Below are 26,517 nucleotides of genomic sequence, written 5' to 3'. Positions count from 1 at the left end.
CAAAGGCTCGAGTCCCAGGTGGAGGGAGAGCTCCGGCGGCGGCTTCGGTGAGGAAACAGTTCCTCAGACAGCGTTTCCTGCCTGCCTAGCTGCGGGAGGAAACCTCCCTCCTTCTGTCTTGAGTCCATCCGGTTGGCCGCACTGTGTGAGCGAGTGTCGTCATCTGTGATTCTACTTCCACTCCGCTGTGGGAGGGGAGAAGGCGGTAACATGGCGACATTGGAGCCGACTGAGCTTCCAGTGAAAATGAGGTATAACACAGCAAACGATGACGAACTGAGGCGACCTAGGCCGCCGCCGCTCGCGTGGGGACGATTATTAATCTGCTTTTGCCCAGAATCCCTGGCTGTAGTGGGCAGCTGTAGTTTGGGGGAGGCGAGGAGGGGAGAAGATGGAGGACATCTGCTATCGGGGATGGGAGAATTGAATGGCGGGAGTCGGGATGGTAGCACGGGAAGGGCGCCTGCCTCCTCTGCCTCCGAGTGCTGTTCTTGACAGACTACAGAGGCCTTGCTTAACAGTCCGTGGCTCACACCGTGCGTTTGTGTTTTCCAATCTTCCAGCCATAAGAAGTCCAGGGCTGCTCGGCAGAAGGAGAAACGGAAGAAATGGCGACAGGAGCTCGCCCGATTGAGAGATGCAGGTATGAGAAACCTTCTTTCTTCTGGGTATGAAATTACCCCCTCCACCGCCCCACTCCCATCCCCGCTTGAACTATGACCTCGAATAGGCTGGCTTTAAATAAAATTCGCTGTATAGCTGAGGGTGACTGAACTTCTGATTCTCCCGCCTCCCTCTCCCCAGTTCTGGGGTGACAGGAGTGCGGCCACCATGCCAGGTTGCCTCTGATTGTTTGCTGCGTGCTAGGCATGGCATCCCCAGCCCTTGCGATTGCTCCCCCTATTTCCGGCACAGACCCGAGGTGGAAAGCCATCTGTGCAGCTAGCCACCATGCTGTTTGGCTTTCAAGTGACAGAACCTGATATTTATGATGTAGGTTTATAAACTTCGTAGATTTGTAAAAATCAGTACATATAAATGCAGGCGATAGGGTTGAAATCACACAGCAGTTCTAGGTTATGGCTACCAGTCATACCACAGAGGCCGTGCTTAACAGTCCTTGAGAAAGAACTAGCCCAGGAGAGACAGGATGTAATGTGAAGGATGAAAAGAAAACAGTGGTAAATTGTTGATATTGATGACAAAGTCCTTTTCCTTTAAGCCTGAAGATGAGCTGTTAAATTTCTTAAACTTACTTTGTCTCCATTGTCACTGCCTCCCCCACCTCCAAATTTAAATTTTGAATAGAAGATATAAAGTTTTCTTCTACTGGAACTATTTTTACCACATTTTTATTTTGAAAATATAACAATGTACAGAAGTTGAAAAGAAATAGGACATTTAAATATTCATGCTTCATATAAATTTGCCAAATGTTTAAGTATTTTTTTTTCTGAATCCTTTGCACAGCCTGAGTATCATTATGGAACCACCGATTTAAAAAAGTAACGTGGGGCTGGAGCGATGGTTACGCTGACTACGGCTAGTGCTGCATGCTTTTAATCCCAGCATTTGAGAGCAGAGGCAGGGGGATCTCTGGTGTGGGCAGTCCTTCTGTTTATGTATTGCTTTTATGGTTATTGAATAAAAGAATCTGCTTCTGGCCAGTGGCTTAACAGAATATAGCCAGGCTGGAAAAGATATATAGAGAGAGTAGGCGGAGTCAGAGGGAATCCATGTAACTGCCTTCAGGAGACATAGGCACTGGAACCTTGCCGATAAGCCACAGGCACTTAGTAATACACAGATTAATAGAAATGGGTTAATATAAGATATAAGAGTTAGTCAGAAATACGCTTAAGGTATTAGCCAAACAGTATAGCAATTAATACAGATTTCTGTGTAATTATTTTGGGGGTCTGGGCAGCTGGTAAATGAACAAGCAGCCTTCCCCAACAGATCTCTGAATTTGAGACCAGCCTGGCCTACATAGAAAAGTCCTCTCTTGTTTGGTGGCTATCCCTGGGAAGCCTGCTCTTTTTTAATTGAAGGGACTCAGGAGTTGATCTGGGGAAGAGGGGAGGTGCAGGGAAGGGACCAGGAGGATTGGAGGGAGGGAGGGGAGGTTCAGGGAAGGGACTGGGAGGATTTGAGGGAGGGAGGGGCGGTGTAGGGGAGGGACTGGGGGGATTGGAGGGAGGGTAAGGTATGAAAGAAGGACAAAAGTTTGTGTTTTTTTAAAAAAACAAAAACACTGACTGTTCTTCCAGAGAATGAAGGGTCCGTTCCCAGTGTGAAAATACTATCCCTTTTAAGTATTTTAAAAACATTTTGGAGGTAGGATCTGTAACCCTGGAATTTACTGTGTAGATGAAGCTGGCCTCAAATTCAGACACCCGTTTGCTTCTGCCTCCTGAGTGCTGGGATAAAAGGCGCGTGGCACTGCCTTAATTTTAGGTTTTTACCATCATTGTAAAAGTTAGAGATTTATGCATTTTCCATGAATAAAGACTCAGTTTAATAAAACATGTGAATTTCTACAGAATTGGCACAGAATGAGGAGGAAGAAGATCCTATTGCTGAAGAAAAACGATTGGAAGAAGAAAGGCTGATGGAGGAAGAGAGGTCAGGACTAATTGAAACACTTAAAGTCAACTGTTGGGTTATTGTAATATTATCCATCTTTACCAGCTAGGAAAGGCTTTCTGTATAAAATCCTGTAAAAAATACCTCTTATAAACCAAATCTCTAGCCGACAGGCTAAAATTAGATGTTTTTTTGTCTTTTTTTCCTTTCTTTCTCTTTTGTTATTCTTTTCCAGGCTGGTCTCCCCTTCCTGCCTTAGCCTCCCGAATGCTGGAATTACTGGCTTCTGACATCATACTGTGTTTTTTTGTTTTTTTAGTGGAAGTATTGTTCATTGCTCTGCTTTTCTTTTCTTTTTGTTTTTCGAGACAGTGTTTCTCTGTGTAACAGCCCTGGCTGTCCTCAGACTCAGTTTGTATACGAGACTGGCCATAAACTGGCAGAGATCCTCCTGCCTCTGCCTCCTAAGTGGTAGGATTAAAAACATGTGCCACCACTACCCGTCTTTCATTGCTTTTCTAATTGGTAAGTAAACGTATTTATATTTTAGTGTTGACACAAAGACCTAATTCTAATAACACTATGTGTTATATGGATGTAGCGTAATTCTTTATTCATAATCTATAGTCCTCTGTAGTTCATCAGACTGGGGAAGGTATGGTAACTTCTCTTGCTGTGGCGGTAGGAATGAGAAACAGCTGTTCCAAATTGTCTATTTTTTCTTATTTTTATTTTTGTAGTTTTTGGTTTTTCAAGACAGGGTTTCACTGTGTAGCCCTGGCTGTCTTGGAACTGGCTACTCTGTAGATCAGGGTAACCTCTGTTGTCCAAGTGCTGAGATTAAAGGCATGTGCCATCACAACCTGGCTTCAGTTGTCTCTTTTAGTCAGGGAGTGAGCACTCATCTTTTTTCCCCCTTTCCCTTATTACTCAGCCAGGAACCGCAGTCTATAAGATACGGGTTCATACTCAGCCAAGAACCGCAGTCTATAAGATACGGGTTCATACTCAGCCAGGAACCGCAGTCTATAAGATAAGGGTTCATACTCAGCCAGGAACTGCAGTCTATAAGATACGGGTTCATACTTAGGGTGAGTCTTCCCTCCTCAGTTAATACTCCCTGGAACTCCCTCACAGGTATACCCAGAGCAGCATTTCCTAGATGATTCCAAATCTACTCACATTGACAGTGAAGATTTTAAATGAGAAACTTGTGCTCTTGAATGTCTGGGACGTACCAATCTATGGTAACATTATCTTTTTGTGGAGAGGGGTGTTGTTTGTTTTATGGGGGGCTAGGGTCTCGCTATGTAAGCCCAAATTAGTCTAGAATTTGTAATCCTGTTTCAGCCTTCCAGTTGTTAGGATCATCGACATGTACCTTCTGGCTATTCTGTGCCTTTAAAAAGTCAGTAATCATTACAGCGTTAAAAATCCTGGCATCTTTCTCTATAACCTTAGAGTTAAGGGATTCCTGTGATTTGCCTTCGACTCTTTAAAGTGCTGGGGGTGGGGAAGTGCCACTGTGAGTTGTAAGCATGTCTTAAAAGTTTTAAGGGAGCTGGAGAGAAGACTCAGTGAGTCAGAGCACTTACTTTGACTCAGGTTTGTTCCCAGCATCCACTGGCACACAGTCATCTGTAATTTCCGTTCCAGGGTATCCGATGCTTTCTTTTGGCCCCTTTAGGCATGCATGTGATACCGATGTTTAGATGCCAGCAAATGTTCATACACGTACAAATGAAAGTTTTAAGACAAGATGAAAAGTTATAAAAATAAATTAGTAAATGTAGATTTAGCCAGTTGTAGTGAACACCTTTAATTTTAGCACTGAGGAGACAGAGGCCGGCAAATCATAGAGTTTCAAGCCAGCGTGGTCTACATAGTGAGTTCTAGGATTGCCAGGGCTACATAGAGAGACCCTGTCTCAAAAAAAAAAAACAAAAAACAAAAAGAGTAGGAGGAATGAGTAATGGTAGTGGGCAAAGAAAGCATAGACCAGGAAGAATAATACCATATGAATGTGGAAATCCATATAGATGTTGCTTTGAGATGTTTTCCTGAGATAAAGTCACTGTTACTTTTTACAGGAAGAAAAGATGTCACGGCCATAAATGCTATTGAAAGGGAATAGTAATTGTCACTTATTTCTCTCCAGGAAGATAGTTGCTTTTCCAAAGGCCATGCCTCCTCACTGCTTTACAGAAAATACCTTAATATTTTCATGTTGTATTTTGGTTTCCTGTCTTTGATATGTTCTAGAAATTCCCATTTGTTTTTACTGACTGCATCTTTATATTAACAGGCAAAGATTGCATGAAGAATGGTTACGGAGGGAAGAGAAGGCACAAGAGGAATTCCGTGCAAAGAAGAAAAAAGAAGAAGCAGCTCGAAAACGGAAGGAAGAACAAGAGGTAGAGTATTAAATAGCCTGCTAACTGAGTAAGTACTGAACTGAAGTAAGTCTCATAAAGAGCTGTTTGTTAGGACAGATGGCTCAGTTGTTGAGAGCAATACCGGTTCTTCTAAACGACTTGGCTTTGATTTCCAGCACCCTCAAGGTGGCTCACAACCACCCAGAAGTCCAGTTCTGGGGGATCTTGTGGTCTTTGGGGCACCAGGCATGCACATGGTGCAGATACATGCAGGCATGACACCAATACACATTAGAGTTGTTATTTGTGGGGCTGGAGAGATGGCTCAGTGGTTAAGGGCACTTACTGGCTGTTCTCCCAGAGGACCTGGGTTTGTTTCACCACCCATGTGGTGGCTCACCACTAACTGTCTAAGTTGAGCTCCAAGGGATTCCGTGCTCTGTTTTGGCTGCTGCATGTGTACCCTCACATATACATATGTTCACAGGGACACTCACACACAAAATCTCCGGCACACACCTTTAATCCCAGCACTTGGGAGGCAGAGGCAGGCGGATCTCTGTGAGTTCTAGGCCAGCCTGGTCTACAAGAGCTAGTTCCAGGACAGGTAGGGTTACACAGAGAAACCCTGTCTTGAAACAAAGCAAAACCAAAACAAAATAAATCAAAAAAAGAAAAAAAGAAAAAGAAAAAAGGAAGTTGTTTTCTTGTAGTTGGGGATATAGCTCTGTGGCAGAGCTCTAGCCCAGCATGTGCATGGCCTTGGGCTCTAGCCTCAACATTGTGTAAACAAAAAAGGAGCTACATGTGTTAACATTTAGAAAAAAACTGATATTGTCTCTTTTTCAATGACCACTGTTTCTAAAAAATTTCAGCCATTTACTCTGTAAGCTATGTGTTTTTAAGCATGAGTTAAAAAATGACTTTCTCTTTTTTCCTTTAAAGAGAAAGTTAAAAGCAGAATGGGAAGAGCAGCAGAGAAAAGAACGAGAGGAAGAGGAGCAGAGACAGCAGGAGAAGAGAGAAAGAGAGGTGACTTCTATCGTGGGAGGATAGAGCCCTGCATATCTTCTTAGGGTGCATGTGTGCATGTAATGGGCTTATGGAATTGGCAGTGGGCATGTCAGGGCTGGGGTTTGGTTTTAATTTTTGCTTGTGTTCTGTTCATTTGGAAAGTGTCAGTTTTTGTTAGGAATACTCTAGACTAGCTCCCATATGTTTCTCTTCTTTGGGTCGTGCAATGGCAGATTCCTTTACCCACATTCCCTTACCTTTTATGTTGGAGATGGGTAAACATTTTCCCCAAGGGGCAGCTAGTCAATGTTTTAGCTGTGATGTCTGTCTGGCTTCTGTGGACATCCAGCTCTGCCAGTGCACCCTAAAGCAGACAGAAATAGTATGTATATGAATGGATGTGGCTGTGTTCTAGTAAACCGTTTCTGTAAACTGGGCATCTGGCCCTGCTCTACACTTTGTACCGCGCTATAGCAAGTGTTAACTTCTCTATGATTCTGTTGTATATGTGTTGACTTCTTCACAGAAAAACAGTATCTTGACTAGTTTGCACGCTTTCTTAATTCATATGCGACCTAACAGCTAATGGCATCTCAGCAAGAATTAGTTTAATACAATCAGGATGTTAGGCATTAAGGAATTAAATAGTTTTTTCATTGTATTTGCTGTTCTATCTAACTTTGTTGTCAAAGCAAATGGCAGTCATTTAAGAAATTCCAAGGGACCTTCTGTTTGAGAAACCTGTGCGCACTCTAGGACATAATGCTGCTGTCCTTTTCTTACATGTTTTCTTAATGCTTATGCTTAAATCTTTGTTAAAAACCTTTCCTTAATAACCCCCACTATTGCTTACAAAAAAGGAAATTCTGTATTGTATTTGCATATCTCGTGTACATTTTATGGGTTTGTTTTCCTGCTGGCCTTCAAAAGTGTATTTCTTTCAAATATAACACGGCTTATCTTCCCTTGACTGATTCTTGAGGATATTCTTTATTCCTTTTTTTCTTTAGCATCACCAACTTTGAACAGCATGATATTCCGTAGTCACTCATCTTAGAATGGGAAGAGATATATGTGTCATGGAAAGGTAGCAGCCGTCTCCACAACCAGTTTTGTGTCTCAGGTGGCAGATCCGGTACAGGGTGTTGGCACCCTTGTTTGGGCACTGCCTTCCACATGAGGCAATTTCCAGATGGGGATGTTAGGGGCACAATTGTTTAGATTGTCAGTACTTTACAGAGATGAACCATCTCCTGTTTTAACAGTAGAATATTGTTCAACTTTCGTGGATCAGTTAAAAGCTAAGGCTTCTTCTAAATGCTTTTGTTTTAAAGGGAGCCTGGTTAAGAAGTGGGTAAAATGAAATCCATGTATAAAGCACATACATATAAAGGAATGTGCGATGTGTGTTTTTTTGCGTGCCAGACACTGCATGGGTGGACAGAGACAGGCAGTGAAAAGCACAGTCTCGGCTCTCCTAGAATGACCTTTTCTAGATGGGAGGGGCAGAGGGCGGTCAGCAAAACACATTGTAAGAACAGTAGGCTCTAATAAAGAAAGATAGGATAGTGGAATAATGGGGGTCAAGATACTTATTTGGATTACCTGGCCAAGGAAATCTCTGTGGAAGTGGTGTTTGAGGTCATTAGCACTCGAGTGTAGGGATAATGGGAGGAAGGAACGTGGGGGCACCTGAAACTTAGAGACCACAGGAGACTAGGGTGAGCCCTGGGAGAAAGTAGAGAGGATCAGAAGGGCAGATCATGCAGAGCCTCTTAGGTTTTTTTTTTAATTAAAAATAGATTCTTCTCTCAATACAATTAGACCAGTCTCCCCTCCCTCTACTCCTCTTCTCCCCAGACCCTTCTGTTTCCTCTTCAGAGAAGAACAGGAAGAACAGGCCTCCAAGAGACAAGAGTCAAAGAGGGCAAAACAAGATACAATAAGACAAGGCAAAAGCCCTTCATCCAGGCCAGACAAGGCAACCCAGTAGGAGGAAGAGAGTCCTAGGAGCAGGCAAGAGTCAGAGGTACAGCGGCTCCCACTGTTGGGAGTTCCACAAAAACACCAAGCTAACAGCCATAACATGGCGCAGAAGTCCTGGTGAAGACCCAAGCAGGCCCCGTGCTTGCCTAGTCAGTCTCTGCCCAGGTTATTTGAGCCCAGTAAAACAAAAGCATTTGCTGTGTTGGTGTCACCCTCCTTGGGATTTGCTGAAGGAGACGGAGGCAGGAGGATCACGAGCCTCTTAGATTTAAAAGTTAGGTTTTATTTACCATACTATGATGAGGGCTTTTAAACAAGGGGTGACTTCATCCTGTTAGCAATGTCACCTCCAACAGAGCACCCCAATTTCTCTACAAAGAACAGGGGCCAGAGAGGAAATAGGATGACCAGTTACATACAGTGGGCCGGAGATAACGGTGGCTCCGATGAAGACAGAGCTTCAGACAGATGCGCACACAGTTAACAGGGCTGACTAGATGGCAGATTGCATGGCAGGGAGAAGGAAAAGGAGCAGAAGTCATGTTTTAGGTGTCATTTTTGTTTGTTTTTTTAAACAAATGGGAAAATGGCAGTGCCAGTGACTGGGGATGTTTAGGTTTGGAGGATGAGGGTGCATAGGTGGAGATCTAGAGGTCCCTTGAGGGGCTGGGGTAGAACTTACTGGCGAAAGTAAAACCTTGAATTTGATTTCCAACCCTCAGCCAAAACCAAAGCCAAAAGAACCTGTTTTGATCACATTCAACTACGATGACTTGGTTTGTTTTTCTTTTTGCTGTTGTTGTTGTTGTTTGGCGTGGTTTGGTTTTTCGAGATAGAGTTTCTCTTTGTAGCTCCGACCATTCTGGAACTCACTCTGTAGACCAGGCTGGCCTAGAACCCCGAACTCCACCTGCCTCTGCCTCTCACGGCTGGAATCAAAGGCCTGCGCCACCATACCTGACTGCTTCAGTGACTTTTAAGTTGCCAGGACCAGGCAGACTTACCAAGTAAGCAGCTAAACACAGTTGTATATATGGTTTTAAGGCACCAAGGTACCTGACTATATGTATTTAAAGCCAACTACTTAGAGATTTATTGCTACCTTGTTGGACTTCCTTTATCTTACTAAAGGTTTGAGATTTCTCTTAAATCCTAATACTACTCACCATGTCATATTTTTGCTTCTGTTAAATAATTGTGATGTTTAACCTAACTTTTAAAATATAGTCATTGATATCTCAAGAGCTAGAACATGGTATTTATGTACAGATATGCTACTGAAGCTATTATGACTTCAATATTTGCAATGTGCTCTATTCAAGTTTTGTATTTGAATAAAAATTCTAACCTATATATCTTTTGAAAGCTTTTTAGGAGGTGTATGCTTAGAAAGGAAATCAGAACCAGAAGCCTTTTGTATGTGTGTTCACGTGTGGGTTGTCATATATGAGATTCATAACTAGAGAAACCGGACATGACTTACCTGACATCCTGGTTTTCATTAGTTCTATGTTTGCACCACTTATAGGAAGCTGTGCAGAAGATGCTGGATCAGGCTGAAAATGAGGTATTTTCACAACCTTTCATTAAGACTTTGAGTTAGGTAGAGGTGCATGTTCCATTCATCTAGCCCTGGGGTGGCTGAAGCAGGAGAATGGCAAGTTTGAGGCTAGCCTGGGCTACATGGAGAGACACCATCTTAAAGATTTTGAGATCAATTAATATTTCATTAGGAACAATAATAGTTCCAAAACCATGAGTTTTATGGTATTTTGTTTGGATTACTTCTGTATACCTATACCTGGAATCACTTTTGTAACCTTGCAGTTATATAACAATAGAAGACGGTTGATGGTGGTATTGCATCACCCCATGGGCTATGCTTGTATTAAGTTCTAAAAATGTGAGTTACATCACATACTACCAGTCCCAAATGGTTGGTTTACGCACCTTGATTCAGAGTAACTGTACTTCTCTCTGGTGGCTCCCTATGACCATGGACCCTTTCAGAATAGATGGATAGAAAGAAGACCTTCATGACTGTATCTGGTAGCATTAAGTAACCCCCAATCAAGGAAAATGACTGGGAGCCAAGAAAAGAAGAAAAGCTCATGTTTCTAACAATTGCCCTTAAGATTTTATTGTAATTTAACTATGCATGTTTATATATGAAAGCATTTTTCTTCTTGATTAAAATATTTGACTATTTGGACAAACAAGTTTTTGATGGGCTTTTACATCATCAGTTAAGTCGTGGTTATTTTTAACAGTTGGAAAATGGTGGCACCTGGCAGAACCCAGAACCGCCCACGGATGTGAGAGTATTGGAGAAAGATCGAGCCAATTGTCCATTCTACACAAAAACGGGAGCTTGCAGATTTGGCGATAGGTAATGGATTTTGCTTTGTGTCAGAATGAAATGATGGAAAGTGTCGGAGTTTTGGAAGAGGCATAGGCTTCAGTGTGGAATGTTCTCCATAAGGTATGTGGTGCCTTCTTGCCCTGCCTACTCGATAGGGTTAACAGAGTGGATCCTTTGTATTCCACAGCCATAGGAAGACCTTTTTCTTCTTCTTTTTTTAACTGAAAACAAGATTTTCTTCATATAATAACATTCTGATCATGCCTTTTCCTCCCCCAGATCCTCCTGGATCTTTCCCTACCTCTTCACTCACCAGAATCTACACCCTTTCTTTCTCTCATTAGAAGACAGACAGACATCTAAAAAATAAATGACAAACCAGAATAGTACAAAATAACAGAAAAAAAAAGGGTTCTCTCTGACCCTGTTTAACTCTGACAAATGATTCCATTCTCTGTCCTGGGTCTTGTACCCTGTCCCAAGCCCTTAAGGCTGCTGTAGTACACATGGAGAGTGTGTTTTCCTCCAAATTAGCTTGTTCCTGAGGGTCGGAAAAGAGCCCTTCACCTAGAATTTTATCTAGGGAAATGTCAATTCCCTTCGCTTTTTCCTGCTGTTCTAAAAGTCTAGCCTCTTGCCTGAATAAGCATTTCCATTTCAATTGCGGTCCACTCTCGAGTACCGCAGAGCTCAGCTGGAGCCAGTCCGAGGGGGTTGCTCTGCTTGTCGTGGCCCAAGATTTTAGCATCTCTTTAACAAAAGAGGCTTGCATCCCAAAAGTCATGACAGCCTGTTTTACTTCCTTGAGATCATTCATACGCACAGGCTCCCATGTATCCTCCTTGATGACCCTAGGGTTTTTGGAACCAATCACCTTATCTGTTGTTATTACTGGAAAGGCAGGTAGAGCTGTAGGTAGAGCTTTGTGGAAATTGTCCCAGAGAGACTTACCCACAGATGTAGTTAAAATTTGCCTTTCTACCCTTTGCTCTTCTTCATCAGAATTTAGAAATTCCTCAATCTTTTCAATTCTATTCACCATTGCCTTCTGCAATGTCTGAATCTCCTGTCCAGAATTATGTTCCAAAGCCTTCATTGAGGATTCTAAAGTATGAAGTTTTTCCGTTAGAGATAACATCTCATCTTTGGACATAATTTTTATGGCATAAACCTTGCCTTCTTGTATTGACTATCTTTCTGCCAATCTGTCATAAGCTTTAGACAAAATCCGATTGTCACATTCAGCAGTTTTGATTCTCTCAGTTAATGTTTCATTTCCAACAGAAAGGGACTGAATCTTATTGTCCAAATCAGCTGTTCCCTCTTCCATAGTAATAAATTTCTCCTTAATATCAGCCACTAATGTTTCAGCTCCTACAGAAAGGGACTGAAGCTTACGATCCAGATCAGCTGTTCCCTCTTCCATAGTAATGAATTTCTCCTTAACATCAGCCTGGAGAACTTCAAACTGATTCTTGAGAAGATTGTTGTCATTCTCAATTGTTTTTAAGCGTTCAATCTCTGCCTTAAGAATCCTGGATTCGTCTCGTAAAGACTTTATCATATTTCTATTATCAAACCATTTGGTGCCAATGAAAACTACGAATCCCAGAAGGATCCATAGATGTGGGGTGATAGACACCTCTTGTAAAATCTCCCACATGGTACAATTAAAAAAACTGTTAAATTCTTGAATACTAATGTGTTCAGACATTTTATTTATAGAAGAAAAAATTTCTTACCTGCAATGATCGGTTCCTGCCAGTGATGGTCTCTGTGTTTTTGGAGCCTGTCCTGGAACTAGCTCTTGTAGACCAGGCTGGCCTCGAACTCACAGAGATCCGCCTGTCTCTGCCTCCCGAGGCGGGCACCACTACCGCCTGGTCGGCCTCAAACTCACAGAGATCCGCCTGCCTTTGCCTCCCAAGTGCTGGTATTAAAGGCCTGGGCCACCACTGCCCGGCCAAGTCACTTTGTATCAGACCAAATCTGCCGCTGTGGCAGCTTTTGTTGCAAAACCGCAGGTACTTGAGCTTCTGCTAATTCAGGTAGTGGGGTTCCGCTGCAAACTTAGCCAAGGCAGGCAGAATGGGCCTGTGTGGCCGAGTATGTCTGGGACTCGGCACTGGGGCCGGAGTCACGAACTAAAAAACAGCACCCTCCGTTAGCTAGCAGGCTACCCACTTGAGTAGGGGGCAAAATAGCCCACATTGGACGCCAAAATGTAGCGGTGTAAACGAATGCAGACAGATTGTAACAATATATATTTATAGCTTTAATGTAGAAATAGACTTACAGAACCACCGTTCCTGCAGAGACCAGAAAAGCAGAAGCAATGGCTGGGAGCATGCTCGCCAAATTTATAGGCAGACATTAGCCCGAGGCTACCACGCCCCCCAAGGGGTGGGACCTATCCCTACACTGCTGCTGCTAAAGCAAGATGCTGGACAGATGGCCTTCTAGGGATAAATGAGCCCCGACTTAGTTCACATTCACACGAATAGTTGAGCCAAGCTGCCTTTAAGGTTTGTGATGTGTCTCTAATTTCCTTGAGATTTAAGGCCCGTGGAAGCCAGATTTAGGATTCCCCTGTTGGACATGAGAGGACAGGTGTATTGAATAGTTTTATGAATGCTGGACAGAAATTCCTGTGGAGAAGGGAGTGGCCTGTCAGATTCCATCTCTGATAGTCGTTCAAAAAGAATATAGGCTGTAGTCAGATTAGTTTGTGACCGCTTCTTAGCATTGTCATAAGGCATATGAGATTTTACCATCACACTGTCAGAGTGTGAGAAGAACATAGCTATTTGCATTGTCAAGTGCTGAGGTGCATAGAACTGCATAGTTAGTGGTTATGAAAGTCAGTGCCGTCCTTTCATACAGATAGACTGTAGTGTTTCCCTTTGGTGGAGAGGCTGGATCATTTGCTCCAAATAGCATAGCTGGATCATCTCTATTAAGGATTGGCAGATGCCAAAGAAATGCCTCTGTTTCTTTCCTTTTCTAACAAAAGGAGGTCTTGGTCCATAATCCAGGCTGAATTCGAACTTGTCATGTTCCTGTCTCTGCCTCCTGAGTAGCTAGGATTCCAGGCATATAAACACCATGCCGGGCAGAGAAACACTTCGGAAGCTTGCTTTTGTGTGTTCAACTTTTTGGTTATAGTTGATTCTTTGACAATTCCATACATGTCTAAACTATATTTTGGTCATATTCACCTCCATTACCCTCTTATTCCCCTCCCACTCTCTGGATCCATTTTTCCCAATACATCCTCTTTCTGTTTTTATGTCTTTTCTTTTTAAAGTAATCCACTGAGTTTAATTAGTTTTGCTTGTATGTGCATGGTTATTTATTGCATCATTGGCAACTTCCCAGTAGCTGCATCCTGGAAGTCCCTTATCCCCAGCAGCTGTTGATGGCTAGAGACAAGGCCTTTAATACTTCACCCCTATCAATGCTAGAATGTTGATGTGCTTGAATTTATGCAGGTGTGGTGTCTTAATGTTCTGTTGCTGTGAAGAGACCATGGCCTAGCCAAGACAACTCTTCAAAAACATTTAATTGGGGGCTTGCTTATTATTTCAGAGGGTTTAGTTCATTATCACCGTGGTGGGAAGTAGACAGACATGGTGCTGAGCAGTAATTGAGCACTTTACAGAGGCCATAAGGGGTAGAGTGGCGGGGGTAGTGCGGGAGACAGACAGACTGGGCCTGGTGTGGGCTTTTGAAACCTCAAAGTGACACACCTCCTAATCCTCTAAACAGTCTACCATCTAGGGACCTATATATTAATACATGAGCCTGTGGGGTTCATTCTCATTCAGACTGCTACATCTTACAAAGGTAGCCATAGCTGCTTTGAGTTCACGAATGCAGTGGCCTTGCTGTGTGCTAGAAGCCGTGTCTCACAGCATTCAGTCTCATCTACCAGCTCTTACATTTTTCCACCCCCCTTTCCATTCCTCCATGAGCCTTGGAGCATTTTAGAGTCGAGCATTCAGCAGGCACTTTTGCTCAGCAGTTTGGCCAGTTATTAACCACTGTCCACCACAAAAGGAGTTTCTCTGACTAAGGTTGAGAACAACACTAATTGGGTGCTAGGCTGCAGAGACACCTTAATTCTATCTTTTTGTTTTGTAACAGGGTCTTACTCTAGACCTCTCTGTGGATCAGAATGGCTATTGTTCAGACCAGGGTCATTGTATCACTCTGTCTCTTGCAGTATTTTCTACTCTACAACTTACTTCCTAAGTTTTTCTCTCCCTAGGTTTGTTTTACTGATTTTGTTGTTGTTTTTCGAGACATGGTTTTCTGTGTAGTCTTGGCTGTCCTTGATGAAACTCTATAACCAGGCTGCCTCTCAAGTGCTAGGATTAAAGGTGTGTGCCGCCACTGCCCTGTATTACTGTTTTTTATATTAGAACCCTAACCAGGAAAAAGTTTATTTAGGACTTTGCACTATTTAGTTCCTCCTACCAGTGCACTTCAGGAGAAAGGAGTAAATAAGAGAATGAACTCATATATATGATTTTTAAAAAAAAAATTTCTCTGGAATAGCATAGTCAGCTTTACTTTGGTCCATTTTAAACTAGGAAAAGAACTTGTTCTGCACAGTTATTGGGTACCTTCTGTGAATAAAAAATTAAGTTATATTTATTGTACTTTATAATGACCACATGCCAGGTTAACCCAGCTCTCTAGGATTAGGCTCTTCTCAGTCACATGATTTGGGGAGGTGTGCTTCTTTATGTTTCAGCTGCCTTTGTGTTTTGACTCTTTTTCTTGTGGTGGTAAAATATCCAGCAGTTTAAAGGAGAGAGGGTTTATGTGGCACACAATTCCAGGCTACAGTCCATGATTGTGCAGAAACCAAGGTAGGAGGAACTTGAAGCTGCCAGTCACATTACTGCCAGAGTCAAGAGCAGAAGAGCTGCGATTTCATGCTTGCATGTGTATGCTCAGTTTGACCTCTCCATTTTAGATAGTTCAGGATCCCCTGCCCAGGGAATAGTCCCACCCATGGTTAAGGCAGGTTTCCCTACATCAGTTAAAGTAGCAAGGCAGTCCCGCACAGACACTGGCTGGCATGGCACTTGCTATGCAGAACAAGTTGTTGTAGTACTCATAGAGATTAGCCTACCTCTGCTTCCTGAGTGTTGGGATTAAAACTGCCTACTGCCATGCCCAGCTTAAACAATGTTTTAATTATCATTACTATTTTGTGTGTGTGTGTGAGGCAGAGACAGATGGAGGAGGGAGGATAAGTAGATCCAGGGATCAGATCCGGATCATCAGGCTTTATGCAGCAAGTATTTTTACCTACCGAGCCCCTCACTGGTCCAGGTTACCGTATTCCCTAAGTATGTAAATCAGTTGAGAATTGTGTACAAGCAAAATCGTATTGCTAATTCTCTCCTTGAGTCTCCCATGCAGCTTCTGATTCCCGTCACTGCAGTCTGTTACACTGTTGGACCTCCTTTTCCTATGGTTCAATGTGGAGAAATCATTCCAAATATAGTCAAAAGCTCCTGAATGGCATATGACCTTAGAAACCATTCTCAATCTTTTATTTCAGTGAGAAACAGTCTTAGGACAGTTTTCTTGTGTGCTATAACTGGATATCCAACAGTGTTCATTATCTCACAGTTAAGTCTAAACAACTATGTTACAGAGTTTTTGGTAAGTTTTTAATGTTACTTTTAGTTATTGGACAAGTGAATTTGCTTGCTTTCTTCCGCAGGTGTTCACGTAAACACAACTTCCCCACGTCAAGTCCCACCTTGCTTATTAAGAGCATGTTTACAACGTTTGGAATGGAACAGTGCAGGAGGGATGACTATGACCCCGATTCAAGCCTGGAGTACAGTGAGGAAGAGACCTACCAGCAGTTCCTAGACTTCTACCACGATGTCCTGCCGGAGTTCAAGAACGTGGGAAAAGTGGTTCAATTTAAGGTGTGCACAGGTTGGGAAGGGGCCAGGCACACCTTCGCATAAAGTATCCTATAATACAGGGCAGAGCTAGGGCTCAGACTGTTAGCTTGGCTGGAGCCTTGTGCCAATATATGTCTGGCCTGGGGCTGAGCGTGCCAGCAGTTTGTAAATGCCACTCAAGTCTCTTCCCGTTCACCCCCACTTTGGCCAATGCCATGTAGATACTGCAGGAAGTCATTCACCTGTGCTAGCATGTTGTTGGAATGCTAGAGTCTGGGTGGGAAGGACCCTTCTTCAGTGCCTTGTGATGTAGCTCTGTCCAGCAGTTTGACTTGATTGTCAGGCTTGCTTTCCTAGCCATGCAAGCCTTTACTTAGCTGCTGTCTGCAATGGACATGGTTCCCTTCCTCTCCTTTCAGTGCCTCACCTAGCACAATGTTACATATACTGTCATTCAGTTTCACTCAGTAAGGTGAGGTCTGGCTGCTGCTCTTCCTGGGACACTCTGAGGGAGCCCCAGTACGTAGGCCTCCTGCTTATCTTGATTTGATTATATCTGAACCTGAATGACTGTTATATGAGGACAAAGGAAATGTCCCTTGTTTTGGAGAAAAGTAGAAATAAAGCTGTAGGATTTTTTTTCTTGCTGTCAGAAATGAGGTGTAAGCTGGGCAGTGGTGGTGCATGCCTTTAATCCCGGCACTCGGGAGGCAGAGGCAGGCGGATCTCTGAGTTCGAGGCCAGCCTGGTCTACAAGAACTAGTTGCAGGACAGACTCCAAAGCAACACAGAAACCCTGTCTCGAAAAAACTAAACAAAAAACCAAAACAACAACAGAAATGAGGTATAGAGTTGGAATAATGAAGCGCCATAGACATAAGAAATCTGAGATTACAATTTACTTTACAGATTTAAAATACATTCTTGAAAATTTGTGTTCCACATAAGAGGAAATAAAACATAGTGTTATAAAGAGAAAAAGGGAAACTAGAATAGGGGGATTAAACGGGGGAGGAGTGTAGGCTTTTTTTTAATTAAATTTAAATTAGTTAAAAGAAATGTGTTTTCCTCTGGAGCTGGCAAGATGACTCAGTGAATAAAGGCACTTGCCATCAGGCCTGACTCCAAGACCCACATGGCGGAAGGAGAGAACTGCCTCTTGCAGACTCTTCTCTGCCCTGCACATTCACACATGAGCACAGCATGCACATGCAAATAAAAGTGTAAAACAAGTTAAAATTTTTCTCTAAACTTTTATTTCTGTGGCATGTGCCTTTCTATCTTCTCACTAAGAGCAAACAATACCCAATGGAGTGGAAGTGTGTGGTCATGTCTGCCGCGTTTCTCATGGAAACAAGTTTGTTTGCTCTTCAGATGTCTTTATCTCTGTGTGCCTCTCAACAGTGAGATTGGCTAACAGCAGTGGTTTCTCATACGGCCCTCTGGTTGCTGTTTCTGTGAAGTGGTAATGGTGAAATTGTATTCAGAACTTCAGATTGGTAGCTCAGTCATAGAGTGCTTACCTAGCATATATAAGGCTCTGGGTTCTGTCCCCAGCACAATGGGGTAGGGCTAGTGGGTTTCAGGGAGGTCAGTGGAAGTTGTGTTATTACGTGTAACAGGCTGCATCCACTCACCACAACATTTTTTTCTCGAAAGCAAACAGGATGATAGGGGTCATACTAATCCCATTGACTGTTACAAATGAAAAGAAACTTGTTTAGGAAATTTGTGGTACAGAAATGATCACAACATCAAATTCATTATGGAAAATCAATGGCTCTTTGGAAACCATGGCACTAAATTATTAATATTTTCATTACGTGTCTCTGACGATTGAACCTAGGACGTTGTACATGCTGGGCAACAGTGCTGTACCACTTTCTATTTTTGCAGCTCAGGCTGGTCTTGAACTTGTAGTAGTTCTCCTGCCTCCACTTTGCTATTACTGGGATTTTAGGCATGTGCCACCAAGCCTGACTAGATTAAGTGAATTTTAAGATCTCTAGACATGGTTGACATAGACTCCTAAGGCCCTTTATTCTTCTTTCTAAAGATGGTGTTACAAATCGAGTAGGAGTCTTGTCTCCCTTTGGATGTTCTAATGACAACACCCTGAAACAAAACATTGTAGCTTCATTATGAAGAAAAAAGCTAAACACTAGTAGGAATTTTTGTTTTGTTTTTCTGTTTTTCAAAACAGGGTTTCTTTGTGTAGCCTTGGCTGTCCTGGAACTAGCTCAGTAGACCAGACTGGCCTCAAACTCAGAGATTCCTCTGCATTTGCATCCCAAGTGCTGGGATTAAAGGCATGCACCACCATCCGGCATGGTAGGATTATATGTCATTTTATACAATTGAAGGCAATGATCGATTGTTTAACCATACTTATAGTAGGGGCAACACATGAAAATGAGATATTCTTCACACCTACATGGTATAAATTGTATTAATTTCACGATTGGGCAGAAGACTTAGTACAGCTGCCTCTCAGAGCAGCTTGTGCACTTCCTAGCAAATTAGGGATCTATAAATTAGCATTTTGTTTACGAAGGCTGTAGAGGTTTTTATACCTACAGAGACAACTTTGTGAGGGGGAGAGTGGAAGCACTTTGCATAGTCATGAGTAGATACAGAAATGTGATTTGATATAGCTAGTATACAGCAGTTGAATCATTAAGCTTGTATTGACACTTAAAAAAAATAAAAATACCATGTATATAAAAAATGTAGAGCTAGGCATGGTGGAGCTTGCCTTTCATCCCAGCACTTGAGAGGCAGAGGCAGGGAGATCTCTGTCAATTTGAGACCAGCCTGGTCTCCATAGTAAGTTTCAGGACAGTCAGGATTATGTAGAGACCCTGTCTCAAAAACAAGGTTAAACAATTTCAAAGGTACAAACCAATACTAGCAAGTGTGTCTAGACCTTTGACATTGTGACATAATGTTATCTACAGAGTTCATGCCTGAGAACTGCAATCGAGTTACAAAACAAAAACAAAAGGATTTATTGAACTGTGATTTTTGTGTGTTTCCACGTTCATAACTGTCAACATGTGGCTCACAGGAGGCTATGTATTGGACTCACCTGAATCAGTATGTATAATTATTATATATACCATTTTGGTTAGTATATATTTATATATTTATGTATATGATGTATTTTCCCTATCTGGCACATACATAATTTATGTATGCCTAAATGTGTACATTTGTCTTAGAAATCTACACATATACATATGTATTCCAGACAGAAACAGCCCATGCCCCCACCTAACAAATGCTTTTAACTGCGGAGCCATGTTTCCGGTACTCTGTTTTTATATATCTGTGAAGCATTTCGTACTTTTAGGGTTTAAAAATGACAGCCAAGGCTTAGTGGAGATGAGGCAGTTAAGGTCTGCAATGTTGTTAGGTGCTTAGATATGCCTTGAGTTGATAAGCAGGTGTGCTGATCTCCATGGACTCTTCGAGGGGCTAAGCTTGGACAAGATGCATTTGGTAGTTGGCTTCTTTTGGAAACTTTTTTTCTTTTGTTAACATCATTCTTTGTTCCTTAGGTCAGCTGCAACTTGGAACCCCATCTGCGCGGCAATGTGTATGTTCAGTACCAGTCGTAAGTATTATAAACATACATGCACCTTCATGTTTCATCATACTTAGGGTATTATGTTCTTTTGATGTTGCTGAATATATAGCTTCCCTATGCATGGTACTTTTCAAAATGTCAATATGAAGAGCTCACGGTGAAGTGGCCAAGTGTTGAAAATAATACTTTTTCATTTTTTGTATACTTAAGTAGTTTTGATTCTTTTATAAATATGGTTTTATATATATTTTATAATTCTCACAACTAAAATACAAAGTGAAAGGGGGCTAATTAGAATAGAGTAGAAAATCCCTAAGGTACAAGGGGTTAAAACTCCAAATAGTCTGCATTTGACCAGCTAGCAATGTAGTTCCTGTATCATTCCTGGATGTATTGTCATTTCTCTAAGTGGTACCATGGCTGATGGTTTTAATTAACCATTGTAATAAGAAGAATAGCAGTCCTAGCTGAGAAGCATGGGTTCTGCAGATTTAATGGTCTAATCTTGCAGATTAAGAAGCTTTGATACCAGCCACTTTTCCTTATGAACAAACCTTTCAGGGGGTTAATGACAAAGGTCCCTGAATAAACTAGGCTGTGGGAACCTGAGTACTCTGAAGACTTACCTAGGCAGTACAAGACCTGAACTTGGTAGTCCTACAGTAAATGGACAAGAGGGCTAATTCAGAATAGGTTTGTTCTACCTATGAGAGTTAAAAGCACAACCTTTGATTTTTGCTTCCAAGGGAAGAAGACTGTCAAGCAGCTTTTTCTCTTTTTAATGGACGATGGTATGCAGGACGACAGCTTCAGTGCGAATTCTGCCCAGTGACCCGGTGGAAAATGGCAATTTGTGGTAAAAGCCAATGTAGTGACACCCCTCCCCCACTGCTGCACTATACAAAGGAATCTTATAGGAAGAAAACAATGTTTTAAAGGGATGAAGTACAGTTTTTGTCTCATACTACAGATGAGCAGAGTGGGTTATATAAAGGACACCACAGTTTAGATCTGTACGGGCCTGTGGGTCACTCTATGGTTGCAATGACTGAGGTCACAATAGATTGGTGACAGAATTGTGGCTTGAATCTCAGTCTTCAGACCCTCAGTCGTGGCTTCTGTGTGTGACAGTGCAGTGTCTAAACCAAAGGTCCCCACATGATCTGCACTGCAGTTTCCGAGGCATTTCCTATTCATTGGTTCTCCTCACTTGAGCTGGCTATTTCAGTCTTGATCCCTAAGGAATCTTCCACCATCAACACCACAAACATTACCCATGGCTAACACTTCCCATGTTATTTGAAATCATGCTCTTGTGCATTTGAGACCGTTAGTAGGTGTGGATCAGTTAAGTTGTACATTGGGTGCTCTCAGTTCCACTGACTCATCTGAGCTCAGCAGCCAAACCAGGAAATGATTCAGCACTGCTGAGAGTTACCAGCCGCTTTGAAGGTTTCACCATGTTCCGCCTTCTAAAAGCATGCTTAGCCAAAGAAGTGTAAAAGTTCCCCAGGCGAAGAGACACAGAGCTCTCGTAACTCAGGGGTGGGCTTCTGCCTGCTCCTTGTGCTTCGCCACTCTTCCTTCTCAGGTGCTTTGTATCAAAGCAAGTCTAATTCTTTAGCAGCCCTTTCTTAATAAATGCTGTCATTAAAAACAAATTACGATGGGCATGGATGATGTCGTTTTCGATTCCAAAATTGGGATAAGCCAAGACAGGATTGTGAGTTCAAGGCCAGCATGGGCTTTATATAATGAGACCTTTTCTTAAATAATTAATTGGTTAATTAATGTGATAGCTATCAAAAAGCAGGGGTTACAGAGATGGCTCAGTGTTTAAGACCACTTGTTCTTATAGAGGATCCAGGTTAAGTTCCCAGCACTTACATGTTGGCTCATCACTGGCTGTAACTCCTGTTCTAGGGATTCTGACAGCTTCTGACTCCATGGGTAGTAGGCATGTATATGGTTCACATATATAAGTGCAGGCAAAACACACACACACACACACACACACACACACACACACACACATATATATATAAAATAAACCTTAAAAATTTAAAAATAAATAAAAAAGCTGGATGGCTGGATGGTGGTGGTGCACATCTTTAATCCCAGCACTCAGGAGGCAGAGGCAGGTGGATCTCTGTGTTTGAGGCCAGCCTGGTCTGCAGAGTGAGTTCCAGGACAGCCAGGGCTACACAGAGAAACCCTGTGTTGGCAAAATGTGTGTGTGTTTGGTATTTAAAAACAAGAACCACCATTACCCTAAGTTCATGGGTTGGGCAGATAAACAAGATGGCAGTGTATTTTTTTAGGCACTCAGTTTTGTTAGTTCCTCAAGGTGCAGTGTGAGTCCAGTGATATCCTTGAGTATAACTTTGAAACCTCAAACTAGGAGTCTTATTTCATTTCTAACAACAATTATTATTGTTACTAATAATAAACTTCAGAAATATCTTCTTTGGAGAGATCCCTAGGTGGGTGCCCATTTTTAGCCACATTACATCTTTTATTAGTCAGCTCTAGAAATTTCTTGATGGTTCTATATATACCAGTACCCGATCCCAGAGGTCAGCTGCAAATGCTAGCTCATTTTATTTACCTTCAGCCACAAAGGCCTTCTTTCTTTTTTGTTTTCCCTCTTTCTTTGTATCTGTGTGTTTGGAGACAGGACCTCATGTATTGCAGGCTGTGGACATTAGTGTGCCATCATACCTGGGTATTATGTTCTTATGTAAATAACATTGCAGGATCCCCCACCTATGTTTGACTTTTCCTGACCAACATATGCTTTCAGAAAACTGCTAATATATGGATTGCAAAGTCCAGTTCTTGAGTCAGTGGATGATGTCACCATGCGTTCAGTAGCACTCTGTTGACACCACAAGACACAGATGCTCTGGTTAATTAAAACTAGTTGGTGACCTTTTTAGGGTACCTTGTAGCATTTGAGTGTTCTTGCAATCATAGGCAGCAAATGAGGGCATCAGTTTATCTACATGGTACACTATAAGAAACAGTGCAGACACACCCAGACTTGAGAACCTCATCTGCTTTCAGAAGAATGACTTACAGTAATGCATAGTGATAATCACTGCCTCTTCACTCGCCCTCACAGGCTTATATGAAGTACAGCAGTGTCCAAGAGGAAAACACTGCAACTTTCTTCACGTGTTCAGAAACCCCAACAATGAATTTAGGGAAGCAAATAGAGACATCTACCTGTCTTCATATTGGACAAGCTCCTCCTTTGGTAAGAATTTGGAGAGGAGGGAAAGGACCAGTCACTATGATTACTACAGAAGGTCAAGAAGACGAAGGAGCCTGAGTCCAGACCTCTCCCACAAGAGAAACGGTGAATCTGACAGGAAGAGCAGTAGTATTCACAGGGGTAAGAAGTCTCACAGACATGTGACAAAAAGTCGTGAGAGGCGCCCTTCACTGAGCAGAGGAAGAAGGAGGAGGGATCACAGTCCAGGCCCCTGGAGACAGAGCCGCAGGAGCCGCAGGAGCAGGAGCCGGAGTCGAAGTAGGAGCCGAAGTTGGAGCTGGAGCTCATCGAGGTCCAGGAGTCATGGCAGGAGGAAGTCAGGTAGTAGAGACAAAACCACCCAGAGTCCCAAATCTAAATAAACTTGGTTTTTTTAAAATATCAATCTGTCTTTCTATGGCAGCTAATTCACCTGTGTAGTTTGACAAGGCTAGCTAAATACTATGATGTAAATCATACTTTTTGATAAATTGTATCTATAAAACATGAAATTACTTGTAATCCTAACTTTGAGAGCATCAGTTAACATTAGAGTAATACTTTAGTATTTTTTCGTTTTCTGTATTTTTTTCTCTGTGTAAATTATCACAAGTATGGAGGTCAGAGGACAATTTTCAGGGGTCAGTTACACAGTGAGATCCAGGGATTGAACTGAGGTCATGAGGCTTTCTCACCAAATATCTTTACCCTTTGAGCCATCTTGCTAGCCCACCTTGTTATTCTTAAGTGTCCATACCCTTTACTTTTGGTTTATGCAAATGGGCATTTTGCTAACATGTATTCGTGTGCACTACTTGTGTGCCTAGTGCCCACGGAGGCCAGCAGATGGCGTCAGATCCCTTGGACTGGAGTTATAGATGTTGTGAGCTGCCATTTGGGTGCTGGGAATCGAACTCAGGTCCTCTGGAAGAGTATCATTGAACCATCTCTCCAGCCCAACACATTATATTTTAATTCAAAGATCACATATGGCTTTAATGTTTTTCACTTAATTGTCTCATTTCATCAATCCTGATTCTGTAGTCCCATAATTCGTATTTTTACTTACCACATAGAGAATAATACATCTACATTTATTTGATAATATCCCTATTGTTGGATTTTTAAAGATGACCCTCTTAGATTTGTTTGTTCTTCACCTGGGGGCTGTTGTGGTGTATATCCTTTTTGAATAGTGTGTTGTGAAAGTTCTTTATATACAGGCATTTTGTCATTTCCCAGAAAATTAGAGTCACTACTGACTCCATGCACTTTAAAACAGTCCTGGTATAATAATCACAGAAGAGTGATCAGCGGAGAAGTGAATGTAGGATCATGTATATTATCCCTAGCGTTCCCAAGATGCTCTCCTCTCAGTCTTTCACTGTCGCTCTGGACCTTGAGATTCAGTCACGTGATATTTAGCAATCTGACATTTGAGAATTCATTAAAGATGCATACAGGTTGCGTGCAGTGGCTTATGCCAGGAATCCTTGCAATTGGGAGCCCAAGTGGCGAGGGCTAGAGCGCGAGACTCAGCCTCATTTCAGGAAAGAAAAAAAGCACAAAATGTTAAAAAATGTTTAAGAAAATGCAACTTGTTTTGATTCTAAATGCTTGCTTCACACTAAAAATTATGGACTAGGTTCACTAGGTTCATTAATGCTGAATAATTTTAAGTAAATTCGGTATTTTTAAAATACTGTTCAAGCTTCAGCCAAGATTATGTAAAGATTGTTTTGTATGTGTGATGTTGAGGCTTCCAACATGGTAGGCAAGGGCTCTACCACTGAAGTACATCCCCGGTCGTAAAGCTAAATATTCTTAGATCATGATGGAAAGTGAAGACAACTGAACAGGTGATTACCTTCCCCTCAAATGTTAATTGGCCAGTACAGACTGCAGGGGAAGTTGAGAAAACCTGTGACTAGATCATTACCCCGACAGTGACTTTGAGCTTACATTTACTCTAATGATCGGGTGCCTATGTGTCTGTGCTAAACCACTTACCACTCAACTCCACATTACTGACAGAAGCCCACGGGCTTTTCAGTGAACAGCTTCACTCACAAAAGCCCTTTAAATCTACAGATGACTGTTCAACTTCATTTGCTGAGAATCCTTTCCTCATTCTTAAATACCTCAGGCTTAGAATGTACCGGTTTCTATTCGTAGTAGCAGAAGGCCCCATAACCATTATCACTGTTGTAACTGGAAGTTTTGACTTGTTGCTTACATTAGGCAGCACAGTCAGCAAATTAGTCTGTTGCATGTGCTAGCACTTCCTCATGTAGGAGGTGAGGATTCATCATTTGGATATTATTTGATTATCCGGAGTAATCTGAGTTGCTAAATCAGAAAGCGTATAGAAGGCAATTGCATCAAGGTTTTAAAAGTGGCATTTATTAATTGAAAATAAATGTGTTGTAAGTTCTTGATAGCATAGAATTCATGTGATTTTTTTTAATGAGCTGGATGTACATGGAAATTCCTTGACTCTTTTGCCGTTTTTGTGTGTGTGTGCAAGTACTATCACATTCCAGTGCAGGGAATGGGGTGTCAGATGAGAGGGATTGTCAGCACTGTATCGAAAAAGCAGAACCCTTCTTTCAACAGCTCTCCCTAGTTTGACAAAACTTTTGGAAAGAGATAAGAGAACCACCACAGTGTTTGTAGAACATTTATTACTATTAATCGGTGATGTGATAAGACAGTGTTCAAGTGGCTTGAAAGTTGTTCACAATCACAGCAAAGCTTACTCCAGCCTAGCATATACAGGGCAAAGTAGAAATCAGGGGGAGGTATTCAGGTATGTGTCAGTATTTATAAAAGTGATGCCGAGCATTTATATAGCTTGAAAAAATAGAGGGCCAACTTATGCCATTTACTTGACTCAGCTCTCACTTTGCTCTATGAAAGGTATCTGAAATTTCCGTAAGACTTCCAATGAGTAGGCAGTGATAGGGAAGGAGAGGGAGCTGCTGTCGAGCTTGTAGCACTTATAATTGGAAGGAAGCAATGGGGAAGCAAAAAAAAAAGGCTTTAACAAGCACTCCAGAAGGAACATTCATGCTTTAGATTATGACTTTATGTAACACTTTGTGAAGTGAGAAACATACCTGGTAATTTACCATCCTACTTAGTTTGGGGCATTGAAAATAATTTAGTAGCTACATGATTATGACCACTAAAACTTCACCTCAGGAGTCGAATGTTCCTTGGCCTTAAAAATTATGTGCTCAAGATCAGGAAAGTCTTTGTTCCCTGTCCCACTTATTCAGAATACTTAATTTTATTGTAAAATAGCATCATTCTAAGTTAGTCCTCTAAAGCATCGATTCCCTTTGCTTGAATGTATGTTGTATCCAAATAAGGTTCTTTGGTACAAATTTGGCTGCTTAAATTTTCAATAA

The 26,517-nt window shown here is 42.0% G+C and overlaps 1 protein-coding gene across 1 annotated transcript; it reads left to right on the top strand.

Moving 5' to 3' along the window:
- The first annotated feature begins 61 nt into the window (after positions 1-61).
- Positions 62-26,493, top strand: Zrsr2 (zinc finger CCCH-type, RNA binding motif and serine/arginine rich 2). Its single transcript, XM_041639922.1, has 11 exons — positions 62-251; positions 564-643; positions 2,544-2,625; positions 4,892-5,000; positions 5,907-5,993; positions 9,490-9,528; positions 10,232-10,350; positions 16,067-16,280; positions 19,820-19,875; positions 20,595-20,704; positions 22,973-26,493. Exons 1-11 carry the CDS (start codon positions 211-213, stop codon positions 23,485-23,487), a joined length of 1,452 nt encoding a protein of 483 aa, XP_041495856.1. The 5' UTR covers positions 62-210; the 3' UTR covers positions 23,488-26,493.
- Positions 26,494-26,517: the final 24 nt, after the last annotated feature.

Source organism: Microtus oregoni, unplaced genomic scaffold (assembly GCF_018167655.1).
Source record: "Microtus oregoni isolate MIOR12 unplaced genomic scaffold, Mior012 000061F_ref0000440, whole genome shotgun sequence".
NCBI classification, from domain to species: domain Eukaryota; kingdom Metazoa; phylum Chordata; class Mammalia; order Rodentia; family Cricetidae; genus Microtus; species Microtus oregoni.
This window is presented reverse-complemented; position numbering and strand designations above follow the sequence as displayed.

Bases quoted from the DNA above. Each gene is read 5' to 3' on its own strand.
- Zrsr2 (XM_041639922.1), top strand. From the start codon at position 211: ATGGCGACATTGGAGCCGACTGAGCTTCCAGTGAAAATGAG. The intron at 5,994-9,489 runs GTGACTTCTATC...CACCACTTATAG, and splicing joins AGGAGAAGAGAGAAAGAGAG to GAAGCTGTGCAGAAGATGCT. The intron at 10,351-16,066 runs GTAATGGATTTT...TTTCTTCCGCAG, and splicing joins GCTTGCAGATTTGGCGATAG to GTGTTCACGTAAACACAACT.